Source organism: Musca vetustissima, unplaced genomic scaffold, assembly GCF_032173495.1.
Source record: "Musca vetustissima isolate MV318-11 ecotype Yass unplaced genomic scaffold, APGP_CSIRO_Mvet_v1 utg149065, whole genome shotgun sequence".
Classification (NCBI taxonomy): Eukaryota; Metazoa; Arthropoda; class Insecta; order Diptera; family Muscidae; genus Musca; species Musca vetustissima.
In genome coordinates, this window is record NW_026887973.1 from 16,941 (window position 1) to 37,574 (window position 20,634).

The 20,634-nt window shown below is 34.4% G+C and overlaps 2 protein-coding genes across 2 annotated transcripts in view; both read left to right on the plus strand.

Moving 5' to 3' along the window:
• Positions 1 to 1,289: 1,289 nt before the first annotated feature.
• Positions 1,290 to 2,540, plus strand: LOC133335816 (acyl-CoA Delta-9 desaturase-like). The gene is made up of 3 exons (XM_061544115.1): positions 1,290 to 1,570; positions 1,633 to 2,155; positions 2,218 to 2,540. Exons 1-3 carry the CDS (start codon positions 1,294 to 1,296, stop codon positions 2,534 to 2,536), a joined length of 1,119 nt encoding a protein of 372 aa, XP_061400099.1. The 5' UTR covers positions 1,290 to 1,293; the 3' UTR covers positions 2,537 to 2,540.
• Positions 2,541 to 10,096: 7,556 nt separating this feature from the next.
• The window catches only part of LOC133335815 (acyl-CoA Delta-9 desaturase-like), a 54,311-nt gene continuing 43,773 nt past the window's right edge, over positions 10,097 to 20,634 (plus strand). Inside the window, exon 1 of the mRNA XM_061544113.1 lies at positions 10,097 to 10,129. The gene's annotated coding sequence lies outside the window, so the exon portion shown is untranslated. The remainder of the gene's footprint in view (positions 10,130 to 20,634) is intronic.

Sequence of the window (20,634 nt, forward strand, 5' to 3'; positions counted from 1 at the left end):
TTAATGAATTCATCGCCAAGATTATCACACTTCGTGAGATACGTTCCATCAATGCGATCTCTATTTGTTTCATATTCAATAGAAATAATTTAAATAATACTAAGCTTCGCTTCGGATCGTGTTCTTCCGAAAGGAAGGAAACATCTGCGGGATGTCTTTAAGGATCTTGTCATACTTCCATACTTTATATCATTTATACGTCAGACATCCCAATGTTATGTGACAACACAGTCTAACTTTTTGCCGTCGATATATCAATTCATAGTTCTGATTGTTTCGGTTCTTCTTGAAGCAGGTTTACTGGAGTTAAGCAAATATTTTTTTTAAATGGGAATTCTTTTATACACAAAAAAACTGAAGTGATATATTTTACAAGGAAACGTGGAGCACGCTTTTTTTCTCAGCGACGAAAATGATATCCACTGGAAGAACAATGTAAAGTATATTAAGATAATCCTTGTTACTCGAATAAGTTTCAGGACCCACATTGACAAAATCAATAAAATTGCGAGAATGATGTATCCATTTATAAATCGCCCTGATCTTTCCAACGAATTCGTGACCTTCCCCTTCTGGGTGAACCAAAACTTATTTGTTTGGTGTTCGGAGTGCCATTTCTGTTCACCTTTGATTCTAGTATGACATGTTAAAAAAAGTTACACAACTGTCACCTTGTCTGAGTCCTCGTTTGGTATTGAAGGGTTCCGAGAGCTGCTGACCTTGTGCCAGTTAAAATTATCCTGCATAGCCGTATTAATTTTTGCAGGAATACCGAACGCAGGCTTGGCTTTAAATAACTCTGAGCGGATTGGTCGGTCGAATCCGGCTTTATAGTCGACGAATAGGTGTTTCCCAAAAAAAGTTGAATATGGGTCCTTGTTTTGATATTTACGTAAAAAAGTCCTCTGAATATCTGAATCTTTTTCGAATACTAATTGTTCTAAAACTAATTTCCTACTTTGACAAAAATATAAATGTAAAAATTCAAAAAGATTCAAATCAAGTTCTTGCCATTTCACAACACGTTTTATCGCTCACAGTCGAGCCGTCTTCATTGTGGCTTAGCCATTTACTCTGACAGCTTGAGCGTCTTGTAGCAGCTGTCATAGCAATGGTTCACGCGGGCACTCTGTCGTCAGCCTGTTCCTTGGAAAATTGAAGTAATTTTTTGTATATAAAACTCTCGGTTGATTCCAAAGGTCTATAAAAATGACATTTTTAAAAAATTCTACAAATTTTTTGTTGTAATTTTTTATAACCAACATTTTTTTTCCCTCTTTGCAGTAAAACAAAATGCCGCCACGCTCAACAACCGTCGCCAGTAACGACGAACCCCTTGATACCACTGAGTTGGCTGGAGGTTCCAAACAAACAGGTGTTTTGTTTGAAACCGATGCCGATACTGCTGATGGTGCCTTGGCCGCCGACATCACCCAATTCAAGAAGGCTGAAAAGCGTAAATTGCAATTGGTGTGGCGTAACATCATTTTGTTCGGCTATTTGCATTTGGCCGCTTTGTATGGTGGTTATTTGTTCTTTACCAAGGCTAAGTGGGCCACCGTTTTCTTCTGTAAGTGTTAAGACACAATTCCTTTTAAAAGTATATACTAATTAATTATTTTGTTGTTGCAGCCATCTTCCTGTATTCCATTGGTGTGTTGGGTATTACCGCCGGTGCCCATCGTTTGTATGCTCATCGCTCGTACAAGGCCAAATGGCCATTGCGTGTGTTGTTGATCATCTTCAACACTGTGGCCTTCCAGGATGCTGCCTACCATTGGGCCCGTGATCATCGTGTCCATCACAAGTTCTCTGAAACCGATGCTGATCCCCACAATGCCACCCGTGGTTTCTTCTTCTCGCACATCGGTTGGTTGCTGTGCAAAAAACATCCCGATGTAGTAGCTAAGGGCAAGGGTTTGGATTTGTCTGACTTGCGTGCCGATCCCATTTTGATGTTCCAAAAGAAACACTACATGATCTTGATGCCTTTGGCCTGTTTCATTTTGCCCACCATTATCCCCATGTACTGCTGGAATGAATCGTTCATGAATTCCTGGTTTGTGGCCACCATGTTCCGTTGGTGTTTCTTGTTGAATGTCACCTGGTGTGTGAACAGTGCCGCTCACAAGTTCGGTGGACGTCCTTATGATAAGTAAGTCCGCCTCAAAATCTTATTTAACGATATGGTTATTTATTATTTGTGTGTCTTTGCAGGAGCATTAACCCCGCTGAAAACTCCTTGGTTGCCTATTTCGCTTTCGGTGAAGGCTGGCACAACTATCACCATGTCTTCCCCTGGGATTACAAGACTGCCGAATGGGGCAACTGGTCCATGAACTTTACCACTGCCTTCATCAACTTCTTTGCCAAGATTGGCTGGGCCTACGATCTGAAATCCGTTGCCCCCGAAACCATTCAAAAGCGTGTCAAGCGTACCGGTGATGGCAGCCATCATTTGTGGGGCTATGGCGATAAGGATTTGACTCCCGAAATCGAAAAGGATATTTTGACTGTCGATAAGAAGGATCTCTAAATACAGATCGCAGACTCGGAAAATTACTGATGACCCCCAGCAGCAGTAATGAGAAAACAAAATCAACACAGGCTACCTATATACCAACATCAAAAGCACAAGATTAATCATGTCTTTCGTGTTATATAAAGTTGTATTTATTAATTTTTAATATTTTTGTATTATCCCCTAAGCTACTACTCTCTAACCAACTACACAAATCTTATCTAGATAATATATTTTTATAAAAAAAAAAACAAAAAATTTATAAAAATCCCTTGCCATGGCAATTTAAAAAAGGGAGGAACATGTGATGATTTTTCAGTAGTTCGAACTACTAAAAAAAGAGAAATGAAACGATACCATTAATAAAAAATAGCAGAAGAAAAAACTCGCAATATTATAAAAAAAGAAAACCACTTGAGCTTTTTCGTTCTTTATGGCTGATTCGAAATTTGCTAATTATCTTATGGTTATGGGAGGGAGAGCAGGGTCCTCTATAGGCTACTGTATTTCTTTATTGATTTCTGAAACCTGCACAAAAGAACCCCAAATCAGTTTGCAGAAAAAATAGCCTCTATATAAAAATATTTATTGCTGATAGGAAAATTTCCTATGGCAAGTTTAGATTAAAAAATCGACTTCAATTTCGTATTAAATATTGTTGGAACACGTGAGCGATAAGACAACGTGTCTTTATAATTCAATAAATAAATAAAATGCAAAGCAAAAGAAAAAAACACCAGAAAATCATATTGACGTCTCCGATTTTGATTAGCATTTATTATTTGACATTTTATTGTTATTGAGTGGTAGTGTGAAATTTCCAAAATAATTCCCTATTTGCATTTCAGTCGCATTCAGTGACATATGTATAAGCATGACTTAAAAAACAATTAGAATTGCATCAGTAATTAGACACCCATTGTTTTTTTTCTTTCTTTGGTTTTGAAATTAATCAGCAAATCAAATTAGATTTCCGAACAGAGGCAACAACAACAGCCCTAGAAACTAACATAAGTTTAGAACATGGTATTTCATGTTTTCTTCTAATTTATGGCGCAAATTGGGTTGACATTTCAAATGAAATCGTATTTTTACAATACAGCTGAGGAAAAAATGTTAGCAGTGTGTTGATAGTTATTATTGATGTCATTTATTTGTATCTTATGAAGTCTTTAAAACAATTCCAAAAATACTTATCCAATTATTTTATTGTATGTATTCTTGAAATAGCACAATCGGAAAAAATGTATTTTTTTCGATATATGTTTTTCTTAAAATACGATACATATTTGGAATTATTTTTAAAAGACAATCAAAGGCCAGCCGATTTAGTTGATATAAGTGATAGTATCTTGGTCCCTCTTTCTTCTCAATTGTGGACACTGACCTCCCCGCGGTGTCACCTGGGGCAACTATTTTCACCCGTTGAAGTACTGAGCTGATATGTGCCGCGAGTTCACCCATAGGGACTATGAAAAAGCAACGGAAAAGAAACCCATAACCCAGCAGTCAGCAGATTAGTACAATTTGGTTAGAGGAATGCATGCCCAATGATTGGAACCCCAGTATCCTGTGTCCCGTGCAAAAAATAGGCAATATGTTAATTGCCAACTATAGATAAATACGTCTCCTTCCCATCCTATACATCCAGCATGCTGTTTGAACGACTGAAGCCAATAGTCAATGACATTATTGGATCATACCAATGCGGCTTCAGACCTGGCAAATCCACCATTGATCAGATTTTCACTCAGCCTACTCACCTACGACGATGGCATTGACATAATGGGTCGAACATTGAAAGCGGTAACAGTCACCTTTGAACAAATTGAGAAGAAGTCTGCCAAAGTGAGTCTGGCAGTAAACGGCGAGAAGACCAAGTAGATGGTGTCCACTCGCAAGATGTCCAGTAGACTCGGACCAACTGTGGGACTTGAGAACTGCATCTAGCTCTGACACGTATAGACTAATTCACAAAAAAAAAACGCATAATACAGTCGAGTACGGTTATAGCGAAGTGAAGTTATTTGTCAAACACATTTTTGAAATATTGTTTTAAATTTTTAAACTTTATAAACAAAAGCGAACATGAATGGAATAGTTTTTCGAACAAATATTTTATTAGTGGGAAGGGATAATTTCTTCGTTTAAGGCCCTTTCGCGGATAATTTCAAATTTGTTGCCTAGGCGAAAATCTTAAATTGCAGGTGAATGTTTGCCACCCACGTTTATTTCTTCAGATTTATATTTAGAAAACAATATGTGGAAGTAATTTTGATGGTATTAGAAATTCAGTTGCATATCTTGTATTGGACCAACCACCTCAATTTTATATTTAGATGAGCAGCTTCCAAAAGTGACGACATATAAAAAGTGTCTTATATCCTTCTAAGACCCCTAGGTAGAATATTCTGTAATAAGGTATAGAAGACCTCCCAAACGAATGTAAGAATGTAAATGATACCAAATATCACATAAGAAGGTAAATTAGTTAGGGTTTTCTATAGAAAGAAGATATAAGAAAAGAAAGATAAATGTGTTTTGCCCAAAGTATAATTTTATTATAGAGAACTTTTCTAAGATAAAATGTTTATCAAGAAGGTCTTCATATGCACATGATTTATTAGGAGATTACAAGATTCCTCACGATGATATTCTTAATATAAAATGTCTCTCAAGAGAGTACATTCCAGTAATAGAAGTATCGCAAGAGATTCTTCTAGTTATAATAGTCATTTTTAAAGACCACATATAGAGTCTATTAGTTATAGAAGGATTCACAAAGAGCGTTTCTAAAGAAGATAAAATGATTTACAAAAAGGACTTCAAGTGTTAAAATCACATAAGATGGTACTTTAGTTCCGTAGAAAGAGAATATCTCAATGGGGTATTAACCCTTTGTGGACCAATTTTGCCCACAGGCAACAAAATGTTTTTGAGCTTATAATTAATATGTAGTGGGAGGTGGTAGAAGACCTCCCAAAGAGTCTTGTGATTATGAAAGGTACATTAGGGAAGAATTACTACCTATAAAAGGCATCACAAGATTATTCAGTTTATGGGAGACTTATTTAGTGGCTGTAGTATTGGTAAACACCCAAGATCGTCAATTTATAGAAGCCCAGCGGCCCTTTTCGTAAACATAACATATAAAACTATTGGCACACCTTCCCTATATTATGTGCATAGTTTGTCGTTCATAATAAACTGACATGCCAGTTTATAGGAGACTTATGGAGACAAAGTATAGATAAAACCTCTAAAATGATCCTCAATTTATCGAAGATTTTCTCTAGAAGCCCTTTTGGTACACATTATCTATAAGACTACTAGCATGCTATACTATATGTGTATAGTTCGTCGCGATAATGGTACGAAATCGGTTACACATTTCATACGATATGGTAAAAATGTTTAGTATGGGATTATGCAAGATCATAGGAAATAAGACAAAACTCACCTGTGTACAATTGAACCCGGGAACTCTTTTCTTTGACACGGAACCGACAAGATATTACAAACTGGATATTCAAAGGATTTTATTTAGGCCCTTATAAGATCACCCGATTTGACAACTTTTAACACAATTTCCATAACGGCTGCCTGGCTACCCCACAACCGAAGGGGTGTGGCAGAATCATTTAACACACACTTGACGAATATATTATCTACGGAAACATGTTGGATTCGGTTCAACTACGGGCGACAGTACTGGGCCCAATAGGGGTTTTAAGAACTCGATTTCTTTAATGCTTACAGTCATTTTGACATGGAACCGACATTTTGCAATAAGTAAGAGCAACGTGGTAATAGGTACAGAATTTTCAATGGATTTCATTTAGGCAGTTCGACCGGCCAATCTGACAATTTCTGACTCGCACTAGGACATTTTTTCTTTAACACCTGCCTGTGGACCACACACAACCGCCCGAAGTGGGCAGGCAGCAACATTTAACACAAATATTCGAACTTCGGAAACATGTTGGACTTTATCTATCCATGGAATACATATCGGGGACAGTTATTCCACAAATATTTTTTTAATATTTTCATGACAAAGCTTCCAATTTACAATAAGAGCTCGATCTTTTTTATTGCACATCACACACTTGCAATTTCTTTCCTTTTTTCTTCTGCTCCAACACAATTTGACAAGCGCCATTTTCATGGCTATAAAAACACGATTTATTTCAATGCTAGTTTCAATTTTGACATTACATTTTCTTCTTTATATTTCCAATTACACATTTTTTTAATTTTTCACTTTCTCACTTTGATAGATTTTATAAAATTTAAAGAAAAAAATACGTTTTTAATAAAACGGCGGAACTGACATGAAATTTGCAAAAATGAAGCGCGACTATCGACAACTATCGATAGAAATGTGACATCGATGGATAAATAATCGTTGTTTTTGCGCCAATTGCCGTCATTTGCGTGGGAGAGTGTGAGAGAGATAGACAATTGTGAATAAGAGAGACCATGATCCAATATTGGATCATGAGAGAGACTTTGTTAAGTGACACAAAAGCAGTGATAAAATTGCACCATGACGGTTTTTGAATGGCAAATGTCAGTTTTTACTTTTTAATAAGGGAAAATGTAATAATTAAATATAATATAAATATTAATGTTGTTTTAATATTTTGTTGTTGTTTTATTTTTTGCCTTTCAAACTATAGCCTACTTTGTGACAGGCAAGATAACAAGAGGAGGCAAGTATTTATCTAATAAGAATGAGAATAGACAAAACAATAGAAAAATATTAAACTGTACTCTCAAACCCTTGATAATAGTTTTGAGAGATGATCGATAAATAATAATAATCGATAACAACCCGAGAATTTCTTTAAAAAAGATAACTGATAACTTTAAAAAATCCTCGCCTGTTTAAGGTCTTTGGAAAAATATCCTTTTATAAAATCCACTCCTATTTTAGGCCTTTGAAAAAATATTCTTAAAAAATCCATGCCTGTTTTAGATTGATGAAAAATATTCATTAAAAATCCACGCATGTTTTAAATCAATGAAAAAATATTCTTTAAAAAATCCACGCCTGTTTTAGATCCATGAAAAAATATTCTTAAAAAAAATCCACGCCTGTTTTAGATCGATGAAAATATATTCATTAAAAAAATCCACGCCTGTTTTAGATCGATGAAAAAAAATATTCTTTAAAATCCACTCCTATTTTAGGTCTTTTAAAAAATATTCTTTAAAAAATCCACGCCTGTTTTAGGCCTTTGAAAAAATATTCCTTAAAAAATCCACGCCTGTTTTAGGCCTTTGAAAAAATATTCTTTAAAAAATCCACGTCTCTTTCAGCTCGATGAAAAAATATTCTTAAAAAATCCATGCCTGTTTTAGATCGATGAAAAAATATTCCTTAAAAATCCACGTCTGTTTTAGATCGATGAAAAAATATTCTTTAAGCAATCGACGCCTGTTTTAGATCGATGAAAAAATATTCTTTAAATTAAAAAATCCACGCCTGTTTTAGGTCTTTAAAAAATATTCTTTAAAAAATCCACGCATGTTTTAGGTCTTTGAAAAAAATTTCTTTAAAAAATCCACGATTGGTTTAGGTCTTTGAAAAAATATTCTTTAAAAAATCCACGCCTATTTTAGATCGATGAAAAAATATTCTTTAAAAAATCCACGCCTGTTTTAGATCGATGAAAAAATATTGCTTAAAAAATCCACGCCTGTTTCAAATCGATGAAAAATTTTTCTTTAAAAAATCCACGCCTGTTTTAGATCGATGAAAAAATATTCTTTAAGAAATCCACGGCGATTTCTGGGCTCTTCCCTTTTGAGTAGACCCAATCCTGTTTAATTATAAGTATGTTTATATTTTTTCTATATTTTAATTAATATTGTAAAATGAATTTTATTATTACAGATACTTGAGTTGATCCCATCCTTCTTGTGATAACAGTTGTATAAATTACTGTTAATTAATTTTATTGTAATGATAAGTGCCTCAATTTTTGTATTTTTTTAATACTGTTTTAATAAACACGATAACATTATAGAGTAACTTTTTTATTATTTTTTATATATTAAGATATTTCCGCTCGATCTTCGAGTAGAATCTTAGTTGCAGTCAAAATTTTTGTTTGGGTTTCTGTGAATAATTACTACTTTTACTAGTATTGCATGTCAAGTTAGTGAAATGTACATGTATTATTCTTGGCCCGCAATTGTTATCGTGATTGTTAAGATTTTCTTGTTTTAATTTATAGTCGAGGATTTTCGCGTTATTGTTTATTATAAGTGTAATTATGAGATTTGTAGACTGGTAATTTCTTAAATGTGGTCTGCGGACTTTGAAATTATTGTGAATAAATAAATTAAATTAAAAAATAAAAAAGTTCAATTAACAGAAAATTTGTGCAGGGTTTGGAACTGTCCCTCCCTCCGTTATATTTTAAATGTTTTTTACTTTATTTTTTTTTAATTTTGCATAAATTTATTAAAAAAATCATGAAATTTGCCATTCAATGAGCAATGAGATTTCGCTGCCAACAACAAAAATATATTTTTAAATTACCGTTCAAGAAGAAATATAACTGCAACGAGTGCAAATGAAAGCAAGACTGTCAAACTGTAAAAAAGCTTTTCGATAACGATAAATAATAAGGCAATGAAAATCGAAAGAAATTTTTGTGACAACGACAACTAGATGGCGTAGTTGTTGTTCGCATTGAAATAAACAATCAAATTCGTTTCATTTTTACAAAAAAACTCAGTTCTGTATTGAAATAAATTCATGACACTAATTGGACGAACTGTAAATCCCTTATTGGCTGCTCTCAATTGTAAACAAATAATACCGGCTCTCCCAATTGGAAATTATCCTAGGCTCTTTCAGCTCTCATTCTTCTGTTACAAAAACAGCAACAACAATAGCAGCCAATTTCGATGACACTTTCGTGAATGCAAGAAGCAATCATCATCAGCATTGCCGGGGAGCAGCATAACAACTTGTTTTTCTATTACCATCTGTTTTGTGTCATTTTCTGCTGCTCCACTGACCTTGGAAGCTTTCGTTTGTAGTGCTCGTGCGTGTAACAAATTCAAAAAACGATAAAAAGGAACAACAAATGAGAATTTGTCATTGCTCTCTGTGAGTTTGTGTTGGTGTTTCAGCCATAACATCCCATTCGTGTCAAGAAAATATACCGTTTTTTCTTCTTGAGAGATTTTTTTCTCGTTTTAACACAAAGTATTCGAGGAATTATTTTTTAATTGGTAGTTTAGTAATTAGAAGACAAGCAAAAGAAAGAACCTATTTCACACAAAACGATACAAAAAAACCAAAAAAAAAAAAAAAAACGAACGAACGAACGAAAGCAAAATTTCAAAATATTACAAAGAAATCATTACAAAAAATTGCAAATCACCAAATTTTTGTGGGGTAAGTTAAATGGAGTTTTGTGATACAATTGCAGTATTTCGATAAGGATTATATAAAATTTCGGATTTCTATTTCATCACAGGCAAAGAAAATAGAAAAGAAAAGGAAGAAATAGGAACGTTTTGTTATAGCAGCAAGAGTCGCTGGGAATATACCACGTACAACTTTTTTGTATAAGGAAATTATTGGTAAGTAAATTTAAATATTAGAAAAGAAATTGATGAGAAATTAACAGCAACAAATATTTTAATATTTCATACAAAAATAAGTTAAAGACTGGCTTCCAAAAAATATGGTTTCTCATTATCCTGTTGCCAAGTTGGGGAAAAAATTGCAGACTCAGCATGAGTACAAATGCAACAACAAATTTTCTATTGTTGCTTTTTCATAACCCCACATAAAAGCGAATATAATATGAAATGGTTGAAATGGTGTCTAAGGCCAGGGTTATTTGCAAATGTTGAACTAACATTTTGGAAACTTGCGGGTTTACATGTGACAATATACCATCATATAGATAGTATAGATGGAACATATGCAAATGATGACTACATATGGTGAGAAATAATAGGGATGTCGACAAAGAAATGGAGTCTCTATAGACGAACTGTAGCAGGGAGTCTTTACAAACGAACTGAAGGACATCTCTAAAGACGAGCTGAAGGGGGTTTCTATAGACGTCATTACAGCCGAGAGAATTTATAGACGACCTATGAAAATATCTACAGACGAACTGAGGGGAGTCTTTATAGACAAGCTGAGGAGAGTCTCTATAGACGAGTTCCCTTGAATTTGGAAATAGTCAGCTGCTCATTTGAAAAAGTTTATAAGTAGCCCTTGGTGTCCTTAAAAGTTTTAAGAAAATTACTATTGCACCTAGCAATTTGTAGTCTTTATGATCCTGCTTTTGTTATGTATGGGTACTAATTTAAGCTGTTCTAGGACGCCCATACTTTTTGTTAAATGTGCCTCCGAAGTCCGGTAATATACCTTCCGAACTTTGCTATTTAATATTGACCAATGGCATATGGTTATGTTTTTGTGGAAAGAAGAAACCACCGTGTACACGAAAGTATTGTGAAATTGAGGGCATTGAGGGAGGACATGCATGCATGGTCAAGGATGACGCCCATAAATTTCGATGATGATAAGATGATATTTGTTTGTATATGATATGTTTTCTAGTTGCTCTGGATGTCATAATTACAAGCCGAACATCACAAATTTCACACGGGGAAGACAGTCTGAACAACGAATGGAGGGTGTAATGAACCCAAACTTTGTCTAAAATTGATTTTTACTCCTGTCAAGAGACTGCAAATATCTCGAAATATTATCCAAGCTCGAAATACAAAGAAACTTAGAACTCAGTGGTAGGTGGTAGGGTATCATATTATCGGCCCTGACCGTCTATACTGTTCCCTATGTATTGGAACTATATCTATTTCAGAACTAATTTCGACAAAAGTACTCAATTCGGTCCAAGTTCAAGATATAAAAACGTTATTTATACATCTGCCAAAGCAAAACTAAGTATTTTCTGGTGTCATTTATCCGGAATTATTGTCTAGTAACGAGGAGGAGCATTTTTATACCTTTCACCACACTGTGGTACAGATTATTATGTCTTTGTGCATATGTTTGTAACAGGCAAAAGTAAACGATATAGACACATGGTTCCTTTTGAGAAAGTCTGTTCAGATTTAGATATAGCTCCCATATATATTTTCGTCCGATTTAATGTAAATGATGCACCGCAGTCTCTATATACCTTTCGATTTGCACGTAATTTGGTACAGCTAACTGAATTGAGTCTAGATTAAGTTTCGGGAAAATCGGTTTAGATTTCGATTAGCTCCCATATATATTTTCGTCCGGTTTTATGTACATGGTGCACTAAAGTCCATATAATTTGCACGAAATTTGACACAGCGTACTAAATTAAGTCTAGAACGATGTGTGTTAAATTTTGTGAAAATCCGTTCAGATTTAGATATAGCTCTGATATATATTTTCGTCCGATTTAAGGTAAATAGTGGACCAAAGTCCCTCGATTTGCACGACATTTGGCATATCATACTGAATTGAATCTAGAATGATGTGTGCAACAGGCCTCACAATTGAGGCCTGTTGTGCGCTTTAGAATTACGGAGAATGTTAGAATTAGTTAAAGTTTAGATTAAAACATTTTGAGTATGATCCCCTATGATCGGTTAGTCCGTGAAAAGTGTCATCTCCCAAGAATTGTTTCCGAAGGCATGTAAATCGTTGGCAATGGCACAGGAAATGTTCCAGTATTTCACTGTCTTCCTCTTTCGCATCCAATATTGAGTATATGTGCCTTTAGGCTGAGTTGTCCCGTAACAATACCCGTCAGTCGGCTTATTTCTAGTTTGGGGAACAAGTCTAGCTTAGGGCCCCCTCGCGGACCGTTTCGAAATTGTTACCGCATGTAGTCCTTGGGGCCCTGATTACAATGGTATCCTTTTTTCTTGCGGATGTCGGTATTTCCAGAGATATGGGCCTCCAATACCCATCAGTTGGCTTATTTATTTTTTTGGGAACAAGTCCAGTTTAGTGCCTCCTCGCGGATCGTTTCGAAACTGTTGTAGTTCTGCATGTAGTTCTTGGGGCCCTGGTATCCTTTTTTTCTTGCGGAAGTCGGTATTTCCGGAGATATGGGACTGCAAAGTTCCGTTGGGGCCCTTGTATTTTCTCATGATTTTTAAAATTTACCAATGTGGGTATCAATTTAAAGCATGATTACAAAAATATTATATTCTTATCAAATAAGTTTAAACATTCTGAGATATGGGTCTCCAAAATTCCGCGGACCCTTCTTTAATTTTGAGAAACAGTATGGGTGTGTGTGGGTAGCCGACCTTCGGCCGTGGATTTAAGGCTTTCTCCTATGGACAGATGGTAACTACGGCTACGTGACCGAATCTTCTTTTAATTAGAAAATTATTTTGAATAGTGTTTTGGTAATCAGGATAAGTTTAGATAAGAACGCGTTTAAAGTTTGAGAAGCCCTTCAGCCGTCACTTGATGCTGACACAAAAAATCGGCTATATCTTCAAGAGTTCTTGAGATTTTCACTTGAAATTTTGTAGGGACATTCCTTAATTAGTAGGTTCGAATTATATCAAGACAAATTTTTTGAAACCGGGAATGGGGGGGTTTCCACTTAAAGAAAATAAAAAACTCCATTTTCGATCCTCGTTTAAGAATTGATATATAAAACGAATCTTGGGGTACTAGATGTATCAGGTCAATATTTCAATTTTCTAGTTTTTACAAGAAAAGGTATATTTTAGACCCCAAGTGTCTTTGACAAAATCCATTCTTGACAATTTGGAGTTGCTTTATAAATGTATGTTCGTCTATCTGTCTCGCTGATTGATGCTCCCAATAACTCTCAAAGGGAGTAATCGATTAGATCCAATCTGTACACACACTTAGATTATGTTAGAGGATGGAGAATATCAGACCACAAACAAATTTAATCCCTTACGATTTTTTTACATTATAATGAAGTCGTCGTCGTTGATCCTAACACATTCCCCACAAAGTTCCAAAACCTTAAAAAAGAGTGTAAATCCGATATCAATCCAATTGATTGTCCGAGTGTCGAACCCATATTAAGAAAATCTTGTAAATTTCGTCTGAATCGAATGGAGTATGCGATTTAGTAAAACATATGCATATTATAGACCGAGTGGCGAAATCTGTGCGAACCTGTTGTACCGAAATATAAGCAACATTGACTGATATTTTCTTTACTAGTTTTACTAAACTTTGGTTTATGACATCACATGGAAAGTATTATTCTCGCAAAAAAAAAAAAAAAAAAAAAAACTGAAGCAATTGTCTACTATAAAATACTGTGCTGCAGGTATTAATCCCTTCTTTTTATGTTCAACAATAAGAAAATTCTAGTGAATGTTGCCCCTTCAAGGTTAAGTAGTTCTGTCTCTGCACTTTGGATTATGCGAACATTTAATTATGAGCACTATGCTGCCCTATGCATAGCCAGCCATATAATACATATAACTCTCACTCCATCCATACCCTTGGAATTAGCAACAAAACTAGTAGATTCTTGGTCCCAGTATTCTGCTTTTCTTTTCAAATTTCTATAGTCTAGCTTGTTCGTCATTCCATCGGACGTCAACAGATTGTTGATAGCGAACGCGGTGAAATCCGTGTAATGTTCAGTCTTAATTGTGGAGGGTAACTCCCCTCACTAGTTATTTTTACCGTTGTTGCCTCGATAATACCAATGTTGCCCCTTCAAGGTTAAGTAGTTCTGTCTCTGCACTTTGGATTATGCGAACATTTAATTATGAGCACTATGCTGCCCTATGCATAGCCAGCCATATAATACATATAACTCTCACTCCATCCATACCCTTGGAATTAGCAACAACCTTATAATTGATTATCAAAATTGTTTTAGATTTACTTTATTTGCAAATTCGCAAATTTCTTATCAATATTCAAAGCATAATCACAATTTTGAAACATGCATGGGAGGGAAATTTTCCACCAAAATATATATATATATATATACACACAATAAAAATATATAACGACGGCGCCATAGAGACATTGTAAAACTAAAGATTGCAATAATAGTTAACAAATATATACTATTTTTTTTGAAAAAAAATTAAAAGATTTTACAAATTTCAAAAATATTTAAATTTAAAATATTTTTTTTACTGCTCACGTACTGCAAGAATCTACTAATATGAACATCACCCTATATATATGTGGAATAAACGTTATTTAGGAATATTTTTAATAATTCAATTATTTTCCTCTTAAATATGAAATATAATTTATTATAGTAGTATTATCTCGATACGATGCAGCTGCCATATTATCTCCTCATACTGACAATGGAAATATTTCGTCAATTGCTTAATTAATCCATTGTTATTATTATAAAATTTAATCTATATTGCATTTTTTATTTCAATTTAAATTTGTTAATATTTATTATTATTTTTAATGCTTATCATGGCTAATCTTAATCAAAATCTACGTACATGCATATATTTATTTTATAAGTTTTCTAAAACGCATATAATATTTATATTGTGTGGTAATTTTAACAAAACATGTTGTTACTTTTGATTGATTGAAGTGCTTCAATTAAAAAAAAAAAAAGAAATAACTTTTTTGAGATTGAATTAAAAATGTTTCAATTATTTATGCCATATTTGGAAATGACTGCATTAGGAATAGCCAATAATTTTGTTATCCTGTACTTGAGAATTTTAATGAGCTTATAATCTTTTCGGATTTTAAAGCGTAAATAATAAATTACCTCCTTCAAAAGATGTATGAGAATTACAAATGCTATGGGATTACAAATCTTCACATTATTTCATAGTGGTAAATTATTGTGAATGTGAATTCCTTATCCATTATTTGAAAAGGGGAAATCACATTTCTCTAATCCCAAAATTTTTATAATAGGATTGAATGAACGTGAATTCCAATATCATTCTTTTTGAAAGAGATTATACACATTTCCCTGACTATATTTCACTTGAACATATTTAGATGGTGTTTTGGATTGTCAACATATGCTATTGTTTATTGGTATGTTCCCGTACTGCAAGAATCTATTCGATTTTACTATTTTCTTCGATATCATAAAGGAATATTCATTATCGTAGTAAAAACTAGTAGATTCTTGGTCCCAGTATTCTGCTTTTCTTTTCAAATTTCTATAGTCTAGCTTGTTCGTCATTCCATCGGACGTCAACAGATTGTTGATAGCGAACGCGGTGAAATCCGTGTAATGTTCAGTCTTAATTGTGGAGGGTAACTCCCCTCACTAGTTATTTGCTGCTGGCAATGTTAGGCTACAATAACTTCAGTAAGTTGTGCAAAATTTTGCGGTAATCGGTTAACTTTGGGTCTTTGGTGCACCATTTACTTAAAATCAAACGAAACTATATATGGAAGCTATATATAAATCGGAACCGATTTCAACAAAATTTGACACACATTAGGTTATAGTAACTTCAGTATTTTGTGCACAATTTTTCGGCAATCGGCCTAACTTTGGGTCTTTGGTGCACCATTACCATATATGCGAGATATTTGACACACATTAGGTTATAGTAACAATAAGGCCAACTTTGGATCTTTGGAGCACCATTTACTTCAAATTTGACGAAACTATATATGGGAGCAATATTTAAATCGGAACCGATCTTTTCCAATTTCAGTAGGGTTCGTCCTTAGAAGTTAAGGTTCGAATATTTTACATTCTACAACTGAATAAATTATTGAGAGACAAATGGGAACAAATACCACGGATCAGAGTAAGACTCGGGTCGTTTCGGATCGTAGACCCCTCTGTCGTGGAAACGACTATTTAATGGATTTGTCATTGTACATTCTAACATTCACATGGGAGACGGAATAACTTTCCACCCATCGGTCCATTGTTTTATATGAAATCAATAAGTTTTCTTTGTCGGTGCCCACATATTCTGCCGGTTTGTGACTCGGGACATTGTTCCATTGTAATCGCCGATGATTTAAGTAAGATGTTAAACTTCAGCGGTTGCCGCTTTCGTGCCAAATATTTTCATATTGCTCAAATTTTGAGAACTGGACTAGATAAACGATTATCCTTTCCATTATGCCATTCATAATAGGATCCGAAGACGTGATCACCCGATACATTATTATGAAGATTATTATGAACGATGAAGATTGAATATTGCATGGTCTATTTTGGTTTGTCCTACAAAAGCGAAATTGATCTGCACGATTACCCTCTGCTGGAATTCTTGACTGGCATTAGTATCATCGTCATATAGCTTGTGGTCAACGAATATCCGTAGACTAAGATTACTATATCAGTATTTTTTAAAAATAGTAAACCAGATGTGGTCGATATTTTTTATAACAATTTTCACTGGGAATAAAATCAGCTACCATTTGGATTTCTCAGGATTATAGCCGCATTATCTTCGTTGGAAATGTATTACCAAGTGTACAAAAATCACCTATCATCTGGATTTCTCTGGTTTTAAGCCACATTATCATATTTTTTTCTAATAATGCCCTTTAATCGTTTTCCCTTTCGAGAAAGTCCTAATCTTGATGTCCCTAATGGCTAATAGTGATAATAAATCAATCGATGATGGGGATGGGGGCCCGTTTGGTTGGTGTTAAATCAATAAACCTAACCTACGCAATCATTTTTCCCAGCAAGCCAGCCAGCAGGTAGTAATCTATAAACAAAAACTAAATTACCGACAACTTCATTAATCGAACATGTATATTTAGTAAGTCTCTAACCCCATAAATAAATTCCAGACGGTCTTATCTAATTCCAAACAAACAAACTAAACCAAAAAATTGGCCTTTTGAACTGCTTTTTGGTGTTATCTTCTATATGTACAATAGACGGATATTATTGTTGTTGTTATTACTATTTTGACTATTGCGAATTAGTAAGTACACAAGTTTCAAATTGTAAATGCTAAAATGAATGTTTATGTTTTATTTTTTTTTATTTATTTATTTTTTTTTTGATTGAAATAGAAATTTTAAATTAAAAATCGTTTAATCGATTAGGGGAAAAGTACCTTGGCTGGTGGTGGGGCAAACAGTCAACACCATGTAAGTGAAATGGAGAAAGAAGTGATATATGAAAGTACCTATCACACCTATACCAAAGTTCGATGATATTTTGGCTCCTTCAATTTTTCAGACCCAAGTACAAGTCCTATTTATGTCGATAAGCTGTTTTGGCATTTGACATGTCTCCCGTATATATTATTCATTATTGACCATTTATCCGCCACGGCCTTCTAATCAATAGGAAATTTCTTAATTTTCAAAATTTGGATATTAACCCCGATTTTTACCCAATATAACTTTGAACTTTAACTTACTCTTTTAACCAAATTGCAGTATTACAAAGACCACTGTCTTTCGAAGAAGAAACAAAGGGAATTCAGAATTGGTACTAACACCTGCAGTGTAATTTCTTCATTGTCGGAACACGTGCATATTTAACATTGTCGAATTTTTTTTTTCGATAAGATTAGCTCAAGAGAGGGGTATGCAAAAAAAAAAGAAAACATGTCAGATAATCTTTTGGAATTTGATTGCAGTAGCTAAGTTTAACAAACAACATTTTTTGAGTGCCAAACCCTCTCCTTCCCAATAATTCCAAAATTATATACCCTTAGGTCGTAATAATTTACATATGGCGTACAGGCGTACTTCTTTGTCCTAAGATATCAATTTTGTGTTTTTATTATTTATATTTCACTGTTTTCAGGTACAAAAATTGGGTTTAAGTGACCGGAGGCAGGCAGGTCTTCTCTATGTTCTCTAACAGCAATTCGTATAAATTTTGACAAGGCGGATAAATTTAATAGGCATTTCATAGACTCTGTGCATGTATTGTTTGAGCGGAGCCTCAACAATCCTTGAAAAAAATATTAAAAAATCCACGTCTGCAGCCTCAAACAATCCTTGAAAAAAATATTTAAAAATCCACGCCGGGAGCCTCAACGATCCTTGAAAAAAAAATATTTAAAAATCCACGTCTGCAGCCTCAACAATCCTTGAAAAATATACTTGACAATCCTTGGAAATATCAAAGGATCTAGTCATTAAGGAAATTATGGTATTCAACCAAAGATGTTGCTAATGAGATTATCTGAGGTTGCTGAAATATTAATCAGGATATTTAACAATATGATTAGAGAAGGAAAATATCCCGATTGTTTGAAGATCCATAAAGTGACACTAGCTAACTCGAAGAGTATTGATGGGTTCAAACCTGTTGAAGTATTATCAGATATCGATTAATTATTTGAGTAGATTATTTACGAGCAATTATATCTAAGAACCAGTATGGATTTAAAAAGGACTTCGTATCAGACGAAGCAGTTTTTAACATAATCGAGTACATATTCAAGGGTTTGGATACTGACATCAAAGGAGTAGCTGGAGTTTTTTTTTTGGCTTCACTAAGGCGTTCGATCTTGTTGACCACAGCATTCTGATGAAGAAGTTGAAATGTGTTGGGTGTTATTTGTTTCAAACAATCGGTACCAATATCTGCAATTTGGAAGAGACGAAAGTAGCAGGCTACCGTTTTCAGATTTAAGAAGTGGGTTTAGCGGACCGGAGGCTATTCTTCTTTATGTCCTTAAACAGCAGAACATGGTTGACAATGACCACTTATATTGATGTTTAACCATCGAAAATGAGAGCCTACTCCACGGTCGCACAATCATTCACATACATTTTTATATTATTTACATTTTGAGGCATATCAGAATGTTAAAAGTTGACTAGTTGACCAACACCTTTGACTTTTCCCAGAGATGGGTATTCATTTAAAATCCTCTTACTGTCGATGAAAATATGTTTAGACCATAAGTGGTATTAGAACACCTGTGGTGCACAATTTCTTCATGGTCGGAACACATGTGAACCTTTAACATTGTCGCCTCTTTATTCGATAAGATTAGCTCTCAAGTGGTATGCAAAAGAAAACATGTCGGATATTCTTTTGGAATTTGTAACAAATAAAAAATGTTAAAAAACAACCACCCCTCCCCCTAATAATAACTAAATTATTATATGACCTTAGTAGAGAGTTTGTAAAAAACGTATAATGATTTTATTTCATTACTCATATTCATGTTATAGTTTTTATATCAGTTCAATTCGGGTTCCTTTATTTCACAAATTCAGCAATGATGCAACATCGAATATATGTGTCCATATTTAAAATTTAGACAGCTGAGTTGTTGTTTTACACAATGGGTGAGGCTGCTGTTGTTGTAGCAGCCCTATTGGTTTTACACAATAGGCTGAGGTGCCAGACGTTGGTCGAGTAAGACTAGGGTGGTTTCGGATAGTAGACCCCTCTGTCGTGGAATAGAATGAGGTTGTTTTTGTTGTTGTATCAACTATATACATGTTTTTTGTGTTTTCATTTTCATCAATTTCTGACACCTCCCTCTGTTTCCAGGTTGCAACCTGGATCGTCTGCGAACAAAGAGCTTCTGGAGACAAATGAGAGGGCTTTGCCGGCAGTTGAATAAATTTTGATTTCCTAGTGCACATGCAGAGCATATGTTTTGGATCGTCCTGTCAATTCGAACCCAATACGAATTTAATTGGCAGCACGGTCTTGATCTTAGACGCCCTAAAACCACACTCGTTTGTCTAGGTAGCGGTCGTTCTTCTGCAGCTAAGGGTGGCCTCCATTCATGTGATATTGGTCCAGCTCGATTAGTCTCTTAATATAGCGGTTCTTTTTTGTACCGGAGGTCTTTTTTTTTTAGATCTCTCTTACGTGCCCGAATGAGGAAATCCTACCCATTAAGTAATATCATGGATATAGCATTCATGCTGGTACTAGTGTCATAAGGATGCACATTATCACCATTTTCTGACGGTTTGAATGTACTTCCACTGAATATGGCTTATATTCTTAACACTAGATTTACCGGCTGAGCCAATTGGACTCATTCAAATCTGATATGTAAATATATTTAAAACTTTAGTATTAATTTAAAAATTCATTCATTTGTTTTTAGTAACGTAATGAAATATATATGAATGTATCGCGCAGACCTCCCCATTTCGAACTATTGAATATTGAATGCCTCATATAATTGTTTTAAAG